At 37.9% G+C, this 12,048-nt stretch overlaps 1 protein-coding gene across 1 annotated transcript in view; it reads left to right on the forward strand.

The window, feature by feature from the left end:
- The window catches only part of FAF1 (Fas (TNFRSF6) associated factor 1), a 165,751-nt gene that overhangs the window by 13,715 nt on the left and 139,988 nt on the right, over positions 1-12,048 (forward strand). The window contains exon 2 of the mRNA XM_010131516.1: positions 3,124-3,192. Coding sequence (XP_010129818.1) covers positions 3,124-3,192 — 69 coding nt within the window. The remainder of the gene's footprint in view (positions 1-3,123; positions 3,193-12,048) is intronic.

The following is a 12,048-nucleotide window of genomic DNA, read 5'->3' on the forward strand; positions in this document are numbered from 1 at the left end:
CCTACAGAAAACAAAGGCAGAGCAGGTGAGGCTGCTCTGGTCTAGCCTACTCTTACAGAGTCCTTGATGTCAAGTCCTGCTTGCTGGTGAGGGACTACCTGTCCTGTGTGCTTAATTCCTTAGCGAAAAGTAAAGACATGCAGACCGGATTATTTTATTGAATTTATCTTGCATGACACGATGCAGATAAAAAGAAGCAAACGTTCATTTTTAGTTGCCTGGTTGTTTATTTTTTGGTCTTACCAATGGATTATGACCTGAGGCAGGGATTTTTATGTGATAGCGTGTGGTGTCTAAATGTTGAAATATTATTCTGAAGAATCTTAATTTGCTGCAACTGACATAACAGGGTGTGAGGAAGATCTTGGAATGTCTGTGTTGTGGTTGCATTGATAAGTAGTACTCATTCATTGTTGTCATTCAGAAATGTTTGTTTTCTGGTGTATTGACAACTAGCAAAAACAGTCCATCTGGAAAGTGAAACCTTAGTTTTGGAACTCCTCAAAATCAGATGTTGAAAGTGATTGTGAAAGCGGTCCAAGAGTTTTCAACAAAACTGATTTTCTTGGGTATTAATAATTTTGATGGTTTTGATTTTTCGTTAGTGCCTACACCTGTCCAATCCCATCACCCAATGACTCTGCATTGCTAACAGAGCAAGAGTGGCATGCTATTTTAGGTCGTAAATCACCAACAAGATGATTTAGGAAGGGTGCAGGCGTACAACTGAATTAGTTGCTTAATTACTCTGCCTCCGCTGTGATGAGGTAACTCCTTTCACTGTGTGCTCTGGCAGAAGGGTAACATAGTTTTGATGGTTTATCTCACAATAGGAGTACGCCACAGTGAGCTGAATTGATGGTCTGAGTGTGTGCACATGGACAGTTGCAAGTCAGCTGAGCTGCAGGGGTGATGTGAAGAGGGGATAACTAAAATAGGTATTTGAGCCCCAAATTCTATGTACCCTCTCTTTAACTTTGTCTGCCCAGCCCAGAGTTGAAACACCACAGTGCTGGTCAGGTTCCTGTTGTAGGCTGGAATACAATTTAGTTTTTGCATAGATCATGCAGAGTTTGCAGGGCTGGTAAATGAGAAATAGTGACTCGTTTTTTCTGTACGGACCAGATTTTTAAGTGTGTTTCACTTAACTGTGAACAAAACTTCAGCCTGTCACTTCTGCAAAGCTTTTTCTCAAAATAAGGCTTCTTTGCAGCAGTGCCATTGACATCAATTTCAGCAGCAGGTTTATGGTAGTATGAACCCTGATTTCAGAATTGACAAACTCAAGTCCTTCACTCCTCAAGCTTACCTGGTGTTAGAGTATCTAACCTTTGCATGTGCTAGGGAATGTGGTGAAATATTGTCTCATTTTTAACTCCAGAAGTATCTGTAAGGAGTCATGGAAGAGAAGGCAAACTGATGCTTCTGAAGAGCAAACTACCCTTAAAAATTTTTTTTAGCACTGCCAGTGTAAAGTGGGTGAAATTCGGTGTTAACGCAGAATGCTGTGAACAGTGGAAGAAGTTTTATTTTGTTCCAGAGAGAATCAATCTGGCCATGAGAGCACTGCAGATCAATAAACACTGCTGCCTTCTCTCTGCAGGCAAAAAAAATCTCTTAAGTGTTGTCTTGCAATCCTCAGAGTCCTCCAGACTGGTCCACTTTGTGTGGACATACTGCATGTAATGCTTCATAAATGTGGAATTCTTCAGCACTGAATTTGGGAAGAGAGAATTCGCTTTGAATTTCTCTGTGATTTCTTTTCTACTTTTTATTTCTTTATTGTTGTAAATTGGGAGAAAAGTCAAAGCATGGAAAATGTATGACCTGATGGCTTTTTATGTCTTTAGAGGGGAAAAAAAAGTGTCTGTTTTTGTGCCTAGCCCCTTTTTCCCCTTATCACATAAAGGCAAAACAGGACTATGTATCTTTGGAATTGGGAAAAACAGATCTGTTTGCTGCTGTTACCTAATTCTGTGTTACTAATGTTAAAAGGTTGCATTTTTCAAATGTAGTTTTATATAAACTTTATATAAACTTCTTTATCTATAACTGTGTGGTAGAGCAGAAGGAACGTGATCATGCTTCACATCTTGTAAAAGTCTGAACTCCTCTTGTGTGCTTGAACATACAGGGCATAGCTTTGATTAGGATGAAAGATAAATTCCAGAAAGAAACATAACTGTTTCCATTTTCCCCCGCTGGTGAAATATATCTGATATTCTTCAGTGTGAATGGTGGCAGTTATGTGGCAGAGTGAATAGCAGTGCTCTGCCTGCTGAGGTTGAACAGATGAAAAGTTGCAGGTATCAAAAAAAGAAAGCGGGAGGCTGCATCAAGGTTTATGCCGACTAGGGGTGCTCTCTTGTATTTGGAATTAGCTCAACTTGCAATATGTTTTGTGTGATGTTATCGCAACTTTAAAAATGCTATTGTATTAGCTTTCTTGAACTAGGTAAAGCCAGGTGAAGCTAGAACAACATGCAAGTGTTCTGTCTGAGAGGAAAACATTGTCCATGTTTCCTGATATAGTCTTAATTTTAAATAGTTTCACAAGGGCTGCTCATTTGTACATGCACTATTAGGTTGGTGCTTTAATGATCAAGAATTCCTACTTGCTATCTTCTTTTCCTCTTATGGTGTGCTGGGTAACACCCAAAGCAAGTAGGGATAGAAGATGATGGTGGAGGCAGTAAGGTTTATCTGTGTGTTTCTGGCTTCAGACAAAACGTTTCAGCCATCTCGAACATCGTTTTAAGTATTAAGTGTTTTTATGCTCCCTTTTAAGGAAGCGTGAGTGTTTCATAGTTTTGAATGTAGGATCCTCAAAACGCTTTACAGGACAGCACTATTGTCCTAATTTTACAAAAACCTATTTTTTCTTGCTTCTCTAGGTGGCTTTCTCAAGGTTACACAAGAATCCTTTCGTGGAACAGGGAATTGTATCCAAACGTTTGGTGTTTAAAATTTGAAATCTGATTTCTGGATTACCCTCTCTTAACAGAAACGAAAAGACCTGTACCTTTCCTGTCATTCTGCTGAAATGAATTAACTTACAAGTATTAAAACTGTTGATTTTGATCAATGCTTTTAATTCCATTTACTGCTTCTTTTTCTTTTTAGGCATGTACTGGTATTGAAAATATTGATGAAGCTATAACATTGCTTGAACAAAATAACTGGGATTTAGTGGTAAGTATTCTAAGAAAATGAGTTCATAGATCAACTTCACGCAGCAACGATGTGCCATCTTGCAAGACAGCTCTTATTCACATTTGGGGGTATCTTTTATGGCCGGGGCAAGAAGGTTATGTGCAGACTGTTTCTGGGCTGTTAACTCATTGCCAAGGTAACATGATACTGAGTTGTATGTACACTGGTATATTCTGATTTTCTTCGCGCCTTTTTTGATTTGTTTCTTTTCCTTTAAATCAAGATTCCATCTTGCGGTTAGTTTTCTTTTTGCTTAATTTGATGTAAATTAATTATGTTAATTGTATGTGTAATTTTGTAAGTAGTATTATTAAGAGTAGCATTTTTAGAAGACATCTAGTGTATATACACTAGATTTTTTTTTAGAATTCAGGTGTCTATGGAAGAAATGGAAAGTAATGCAACTTCAATATTTCATATGCTTTTAGGTTAAAAATAAGATAGTTGCTCTTTTGTCGTTAGTTGTTGTGCAGAATTGGGATTAAATTGAGATTAAAGCCATACCTTATTTAGATTGGGTCAGTCTCAGTTAAACACACACAATCACACCAAGAAAGAAATTAGTCCTAAAAAAAATGATCGTCTATTTTGTAACAAGGTTCAATATGCGGATAAGTAGGAGGAAACCAATAAAACAAGCAAAACAGTCTTAGGTATTTCAAGAGTCTGCGTAGAATTGTAAAAAAGGGAGTGAAACCCAGATCATACTAATCCAGCAGGGAGTTAGAAGAATGAAGAGGAGAGAAGAAAAGGAGTTGCAACCTTGAGAAAGAATCGAGATCTCTTCGTTAGGCAAGGGATTTTAGCATTTCAGAACTCAAAACGGTACATGAGAAAAGGCTCACAACTTAGGAGAAATGTAGCATTTTTTCAATTTTAAAATTAAAAATGTATGGTCCATGTGTGGTGGTTTTTATTATTTTGTTTTTGGGTTTTATGCCTTTTATTTACTAGTCAATGATTCAGTGCCAAGAAATTGGAGAAGAGGAAAGGCTTTGTTTTGACTGAGCCAAAGGTCTTGGAGTTTTTTAGCTGAGGTGAAAAATTAAAATCCTTCTGCTTGACACTAAATATTTAATTCAATGCCGAACAAAACGTGTCTTTGTACAAATTGTGAAGACAATAGTGAAGTAACGATGAATTTGGTAAGAGTTCCTCCATCATCCTTTGAGCACCAGTATCTTGGGTAAATGGGAACATCCTCATCACTGTCTTCTCTAATTTCTCTTTGTGTCATAGGTCTCATTCAGAGCTTATTTCAAACTATAATTGTTTATAAACATGACCTGTAGTAGTAAAATACAGTCATACAGATGTTCAGGGGTTTTTTTGGGGGGGTTGTTGTCATAAAATGTGGATTCCTTTACTTCCATGATTTTGTGAGTAAAATCGGAGCTCTATATTTCATCAGGAAAGCTCCTGTGAGGAACCCAGGGTAATATGAAGTAGAAAACTAAGCAAGTCCCTTTAGGATGTGGCCAACCGTTTTGCAGCATTAGAGAAAAACCCAAGAACGTAAGTGAAGGAAGTTCTTGTCTCCAACAGATTGCTTTCTTGCTCTTCGTTTAGGCTGTCTGTATCTCAATTTCATTTTCCTGTTTGATGCAAAAAGTCGTGCCCTGTCAGAGGCTGTGCTAGGGACCCAAGCTGGAGATCCCCTTGAGCACCTGTTACTACTTGAACTCTGTGAGACTCAATTCAAGGGCGTTGTTATTTCTTTGGGACTTCAGCCAGAACAACCAAGAGCAACTAGTCCTGGTGAGCTGGACAGCAGAAGGATCCTCAGACAGAAACAGTGAAGTGCTCACTGACATGGGTTGACAGAGAAGTTTATCAGAGTGCGCAGACAGAGCAGAGGTTGTACAGCTCAGCTCGCACAGCAAGTTTCTAATGTCATGCTACAATTACAGTGTTTCTGTGTAATCTTTTTTAAGAATTTGTTTGCACTGATAGAATACTCCTGCTGCTGATTTTCTCTATACATTTTTTTTTTCAGGTCTTGCTAGTAGATTTTAGTATCAGTGGTTAAAACGTCACCAGTGTTTTTCCTGAAGTAATGCTTCAGTGAGTGTCACTGTGTTTTGTATCTTTTGGACATTTGGTCTTTACACAAAGCCAAACCTGAATGCTGTGTAAGGACCTCCTTTCTTGGTTTAGTTTTTCTAATAGACACTTATGTTCTTTTATTCAGAATTCATCTGAATTCTTTTTTCAGTTTAGAGCTGAAATAACAGCTTCCTGTTTTTGAACTTTTAAAGGTTACCTGTCCCCAGTTAGAAGTAGTCTTCATGTCTATTCTTTTGATGGGCTACTTTAAGACAATATAAACTGCCATTAATTTATCTTTGACTTGGAACAAAACAAATCAGATTTAAATGCTCTGAGCTGTATATGTTTTACAGTGTTCAAATCATGTTTGTTGCTGTTTGAGGTGATTTCAGAAACTGTCTTTCATAGGTGTTCACCTGGTTAGAATCACATTGATCGTGAAGAGCGCTGCAGAGGAATTCATATGCTGTAAAAGCGTATGAATTGCTTGGTGGCATCATGAAGCCTAATCTTGCCAATAATTAGTTCTGCACTGCTGCATATGACTTGACCTTTATGGTGATCTGCTGCATATATAACAGCTTAGGGTTTTTTTCTGCATTAGAATATTGTTGCCTAATTTCTAGACTTATTATAGATTGGGCGATGAAATGTTTCAGATGTTCCGTGAGATACAGAAGATCAAGATAGATAATACATTGATCTCTTCAGGCCACCTTCTTTATGAAATGGTTCTGTCATAAATGAATCCAACTCTCTTAAGCCTGCAAGGATTGCAGATATGTTATTTCCTGAGTGTCATTTCTTTGAGCTCTATTAATTTACAATCATTTTTAACATCTGAGGAGAAGCAGAAGTTAGGAATTTCTGTCCTTTGTAAAGTCTGATGGTTTCATAGCTTTCCCATTTAAATGATGATCTTCTGTTTTGGCATTTGCAGGTAAGGATGGCAGGATAAATGTATCTTAAACTCTGTGTTAAAATCAATAAAATAAAAGTATGAAAAATCCCCACTGTGTGTCTGTGAAAATGTTTCTGATGAGGGTACCTTTTTAAAGGAAATGCCCCATTAATGCAAGATAAGCTACTTGACCTTATGCGATATGAACCTTTGTATATGTAAGGTTATATATTACACAGGTAATAACTCTTTGCTTTTTTGAAATCAGATGCTTGCAACTGCATATGCAACCTGGTCTCCTCTACCTTTCACAGATTTCATTAAAAACTCAGATCCTTCATATATAGCATGACTTTATATTCTGTTCTGGTAATCAGAACAGGTTTTTGGAATGAAAAGCAGGATTCACCCTGCTTAGTTTTCTACTTTTTGCAGTATGACCATTTCTGTTGTTACTCCAGTTCACTTGTTTATTCTTATTTCATGTTTTCCAATAGATGTTTTAATGTAGGTACTGCTTAAACATCACTTTAAGAAAAAATATAAACAAGTTCCAGGGTGGGTTTAATCCCATATTCACTTCCCTGTATATGTGTGTATAATGATTATAAAAAAAAAAAATTCGTTTTTTTTTTCCAAAATATATTCTTAACATGACCTTCATGCCTTCCTGCTATACTTGGTTTTGTTATTCTGTTTTCTGGTAGAGGCTCAAAGCGCAGTATAACTTCAGTAAAACCAGCAGTTTAGTGCACCTGGAAATGTGAGGGCTTGCAGTTCCTGTTGTACACAACTTCCAAGAGTCAGCTGATAAAAAGCATTTCTGTACTTTGGAAAGAGAAGTTGTGTATTTTGAACATCTGTTTTTATAAAGCTTCAACTCACAACTATAGGTTTTTTCATTTGACTGCATAACTTACACACAAGGTGGTGGGTTTTTACATCTCTGTTCGAAACCTCTTAAAAATAGCTATTTGTCAGGCAGGAATTTTTTTTTTTAGTATCAGTACCCATTTTAATAATATATTTATATTTACTTCTATGTAATGTTGTCTTTTGGAAAGAAAGAAGAAAAAAAAAGGCAAAAAGAAAATGGAACTGAGAAAAATGAGCTAGAGCTTTGCAATTTTTCTATATTTCTGTTGGAGGTGCCAATTCAGATGGATTCCTAGGCAGAAAACGGGCCATTGACTCTTGACAGTTATCAACAATCTGTTATTTGTAGCTTTTATTGCTTTCTAACCAGTAACTTAGTTCTTTTGTTACAATGTGTAGTAAATCTCAGTATAACCTGGTAAAAATTAATACCCTAATGATGCTTTTTGTCTGTTTTTCAAACTGGTTTTCCCCGGAAAAGCTTTGGTGTGGTATCTGTTTGTGAGGTTTTTTGATCGATTTGAATTAGTCTGCCTCAGGAAACTAGGTGATTGAGTTTGGCAAACAGCCCTTTCTTTTCCTTAAACGTGGGACGGTATTGTCATACGTTTAGCAGCTCTCTTGTTTCGTCCCAAGTGGACTGTTTCAGTGACTGGAGAATCAGGACTACTCGCAGCAATGAACACAATCCCTGTGTTGGTCCCTTTTATCTGTCGACCTGCTGTTTTCTTTACTCCAAAGTTAGTCGCAAGCTGAATATGGCACATGATTGACAGCGCTCACTGTGGGACTGGTGGGATGCGCCTCTCCTAAGGGCTAGGTCGGAGGGATTTTCGCTGTTGGGAACATGGGCTTATCTGTGTTTTAATAACATTCTCCCTGAGGTCAAATGATCAGTCACATCTGCCTGTGGGAACCAGCGGTTTGTATCAGATTTTTTTAAGGAGCTTTTGAAGTTTGGTTTTAGACAGGTGTGCTGTGGAACATACTATTGTTAGCTCAGTCAGTTTATGCTTGCCGTTACTGCGCTGCGTTGCCTGGACAGCATTCAAACTGCTGCTGCCGGCAGAGCTGGGGAAGAAGGAAGCTCTGAGTTAGGTAACGACAACTGAGGCTGGTGGATGGGCATCCTGCTGGTGGAGCATCCTGTGGGCACAGTGCCTGTTCTCCAGGAAATACAGGAATTGCAGGTTTCTTGTGTGTCCAGCTGCAGCCTTAATCTCTTCTAGTAGGACACAATTAAATTGTATGTGACCTTTTGTTTTACTGTGTGTTTTGCACAGTGACTTTTCTTTATGCTCTGTTTTTTATGCAGCTGGGTGGTAGCAGAGATCAGCTAATTCTTAAAAAACCCACGATTGTTAAATTAATTTCTTTTATTTACTTTTCAATGTCTTCATCTCAGGTAAAACACGTTTCGTTTTTGTATGCTTTCTACATGTAAGACCCTATGAAATGTGCAGATCTATAGGCAGTTGTGAGCATCATTTAGGTTTCCACATAGCTGTATGCGCATTCATCTATTAAAGAAAAACAATCCAAAATAAAACACCACCTCTAATACTTGTGGAGGAAATGATTCTTTACTTGCAGAATGCATACCAAGAGTACTCCTTTGTCACCTGAGTAATGTGCCGTTGGGAAGGAAGATTACCTTTGCTAGCAGCAGGGCAGCCCCGTCTCCATAGTCCTACCAAATCCAAACTGCTTTCTTCTGAACTTTTAATAATGACAGTAGTTGATACCTAGGTGGTGCAGAAAAGTGTTCGATGTGTTGCCACTGTGATGGTCATTTCACATGATTATGATGAGAGCAGAGATTGCAACTGATCCTGTTGTGTGTCTGCATCAGTCATGGTCTGTTGCCTGCACGTGGTCTGTTGGATGTCAGAAAGTGGTCTGAGGAGCAACAGCAGTTTAAAATAAAACGGAGCCAAACCCAATGAAAACATCAGATACGCATTCTGACACATGCAAGGAAACAAACGTACAAAAGGGAGAGTAAAAGTAGCAAATGTTTAACTCATGTTCTAAACTTTTGATTGTTTTGAATACCACTATTATTTTATTACATAGGTTGGTCCCTTGGATATATTTTCCAAAGAATGTAGGTGGTCTTCGGATTTGTTTTCTTGTTTGGATGACCTTGTTTGCTTTTTCAAAAGAGGTTGAGAAACATTACGTGGATTGTGTTAACCCTGCTGTATCTTGTGATTTTTGTAAGGAAACCAACCCATGAAAGCTGTAGTCGGTGCAGTAGCTGCTGACACTGTGTAAATATCCAAGAATCTCAAGTTTCACAGTGTTCCCCCTGTAAGAGCAAGCCTGGGAAGGGGACAGTCAGTCTCTGGCTTGTCTGCAGAGAAAGATTTGCAAACTGAAATTAATTGCTCTCCTTGTCTGTAGTCTGCTATCCCCAAACTTTATTAGATTCCCATGGATCTTGCCTGGGACTGTTCAGGTACAAAAAGACCTCTCCAGATGCACTTCATCCCAACAAATAATAGCTAAATTCTGTACTAGATCCAGGGAGATGTTTGGTTTCTTCAGTTTATTTCTGTCTTTTTCTTTTTGGTTCTTAAGGCAGGTTCATAAGAAATACAAACTCTTCTTCCCCCACCCCTCAGGAGATTACTGTGTCACCAGAGCAAAGCCTCATCTGAGAAAGGTTGTTTAGGAGTTTGGTGAAAACAGTTTTGATTTCTTTAAATTGCTCCTTTGATGAGACATGGTGCTTATTTCGCATGAAGTCTTGACAGCCTCAGAGCTTGGGAATGCTTGAGCTTTGATTGTGGAAAACAGATGCTGTGCAGTGTCCTTCTTGTCTCTTATTTTCAAGGCACTGCTAAAATATGAAAATACTAACTTTATAAAATTATTTGTTTAGTATGTGACTAACTGTACTTAGGGCTGTCTTTGGTCACTGTGTTTAAACAGATTGAGACCAAGGGATATGCAGTTTGCAACTTCATGGAAACCGTGACTAGGGTTAAAACCATGAATTATTTTGTCCTTCAGTTTGAAGGAAGTTGTTTGGGAGGATGAAGAAACTGAGAGCTCTCAAGGAGGTAGGGATTTTTTTTATTTAAGGCAGTTAAGAGTCATGGTTTTAAACATGTGTTGTCTTTAGTGCTGTTTCATACGCACTTTCCAGCTTTGTTGATTCACCACAAGGGACTAATTCTCACACTGCAGATTGAAGGAAGGTGTAGTGGGGTATGTATCTTCCCCACAGGGTAAAACTCATATAGCTTGGGCAAAGTGTGTTCTAGATGAACACCATTTTGTTCCTGTTAAGCTAGGTTAATTCTTCAGTATCTGTGAAGAAATCAGTATCATATCCCCTTCTCAATTTTAGCAAATGTAATGGTTAACTTGCAACATAGTAGATAGTTTTCTAGACACTAAGGGGATTATATTAATCTAAAATAATTAATTTTGTTTCATAAGTATTGATACTTATTTTTCTAATAGAAAAAGCCTGCTTTATTCACTGCAGGATAACAAAGAGATTGTGGTTATGTATTTTATGGTTGTATTTTCTATTCATGTTGCTGTGATGGTGCGTATGCAACTTTAATGTCTGGTCAGAGAGCAGAGGAGATTTTTAGGTAAAACTTTGCTGTCAACATTGTAAAGTGAAGTAAGCTGTGTCTCTCCTTCCCAAATAACAGACAGAATTTAGTTAAGAAATAAGCCTCTTTACTTAAGTTTTTCTTGCGTAGTGATCAAACAAGTGATGTAACTAATAAACTTAGCTTTCTGTTCATGGAAAAAACCTCTTGTTGCTTGTAATAGAGAGTTTTGTTTTCTGAGGATATCCAAAAAGTGGCACCCAAGATCACGGTAGAGCCCAGCAGTATTGCTGTAGCTCAGTGGACATGTTACCCACCTGCCTTATGCTTTACAAATCGTTACTTTCAGAGGCTGGTACCTCTGTGACTAATTGAACTGAAAATTGCACACAGCTTATAAACATGTGTTTGACAAGCGATTAGTCTGTCATGGAGTCATGCTGAGAACATAATTTAAGAACCAGCATCTGTGGCAGTGATGTGACTATTGTGCAAGTGAACCTTAGTTGGGAAAGATCTTACCACAGAAGCTAGGAGTCATTTAGACCCAGCAGGCTTTCAAAGCAGATTATTTTATATGTACTTGTAATACCGTTGAATATCTTAACAGTTCTCTCCTGGTGTTATTTAAATAAACTCTCCTTAGCTGGTCCTGGAAGATCTGGGTTGCTGCAGTGCCGGTAGTATAGCATAGGCTGTCGAGAGGTGTAAGGGGAAATACTGTGAGACAAGTTGTAGGTTATGTACTTTGACTTGGGATCTTCTGGTTTCCCAATGCCTAAGCTAAATCTTGCATAATTACTCTTTTATTATGGATTAGTGATTATACAGTCTGGTGACTGTAACTTGAAATTTGAAAACTATTGTAGAAGATGTTTCATATCATTACAGCTTTTCAGTGAAGGGGCTTGAGTCTGCAGGTGGTACTTCTATGACTTTTTGAATTATCTTGTGATCTGAGGTTTCACCCCTGATAGTACTTGCTAAGAGCTGGTATGTTATAACAATGAGTGATTAAAAAAAAATTTTTTAAGACGGTACAAAAACTATGTTGTCATAGTAGGGTAGCTATCACCAACTTGTACATTTTAGTGTTATTCTTCAAATTTACCTAAAATAATTAGGAGAGGGATAAAAATGCAGAAGTTCAATACATAGATAGTTTTTCAGGCATAGCCTTTGTTTATCAGACTCTCTTGCTGTTCTAGTTTAATGTTTTAAGGAGTAACAAAATATGTTTTGGTATCAAGCATAAGCATTGCTTTGTGTTACGTTAGAAGGTAAGGCAGTAGTAGTGTAGAAAGTTGTGGTGGTAATGACTAGGAGCAGGTTACGTACGTATGTGTGTCAAAGTAGCAGACACATCCTCTCCCTTTCTGTATGACTGTGTTTTGAGTGGATAGTTCAGAGGAGGTTATTTTCTTTTATTCCTTC

Source organism: Buceros rhinoceros, unplaced genomic scaffold (assembly GCF_000710305.1).
Source record: "Buceros rhinoceros silvestris isolate BGI_N320 unplaced genomic scaffold, ASM71030v1 scaffold11372, whole genome shotgun sequence".
In the NCBI taxonomy this organism is placed as follows: domain Eukaryota; kingdom Metazoa; phylum Chordata; class Aves; order Bucerotiformes; family Bucerotidae; genus Buceros; species Buceros rhinoceros.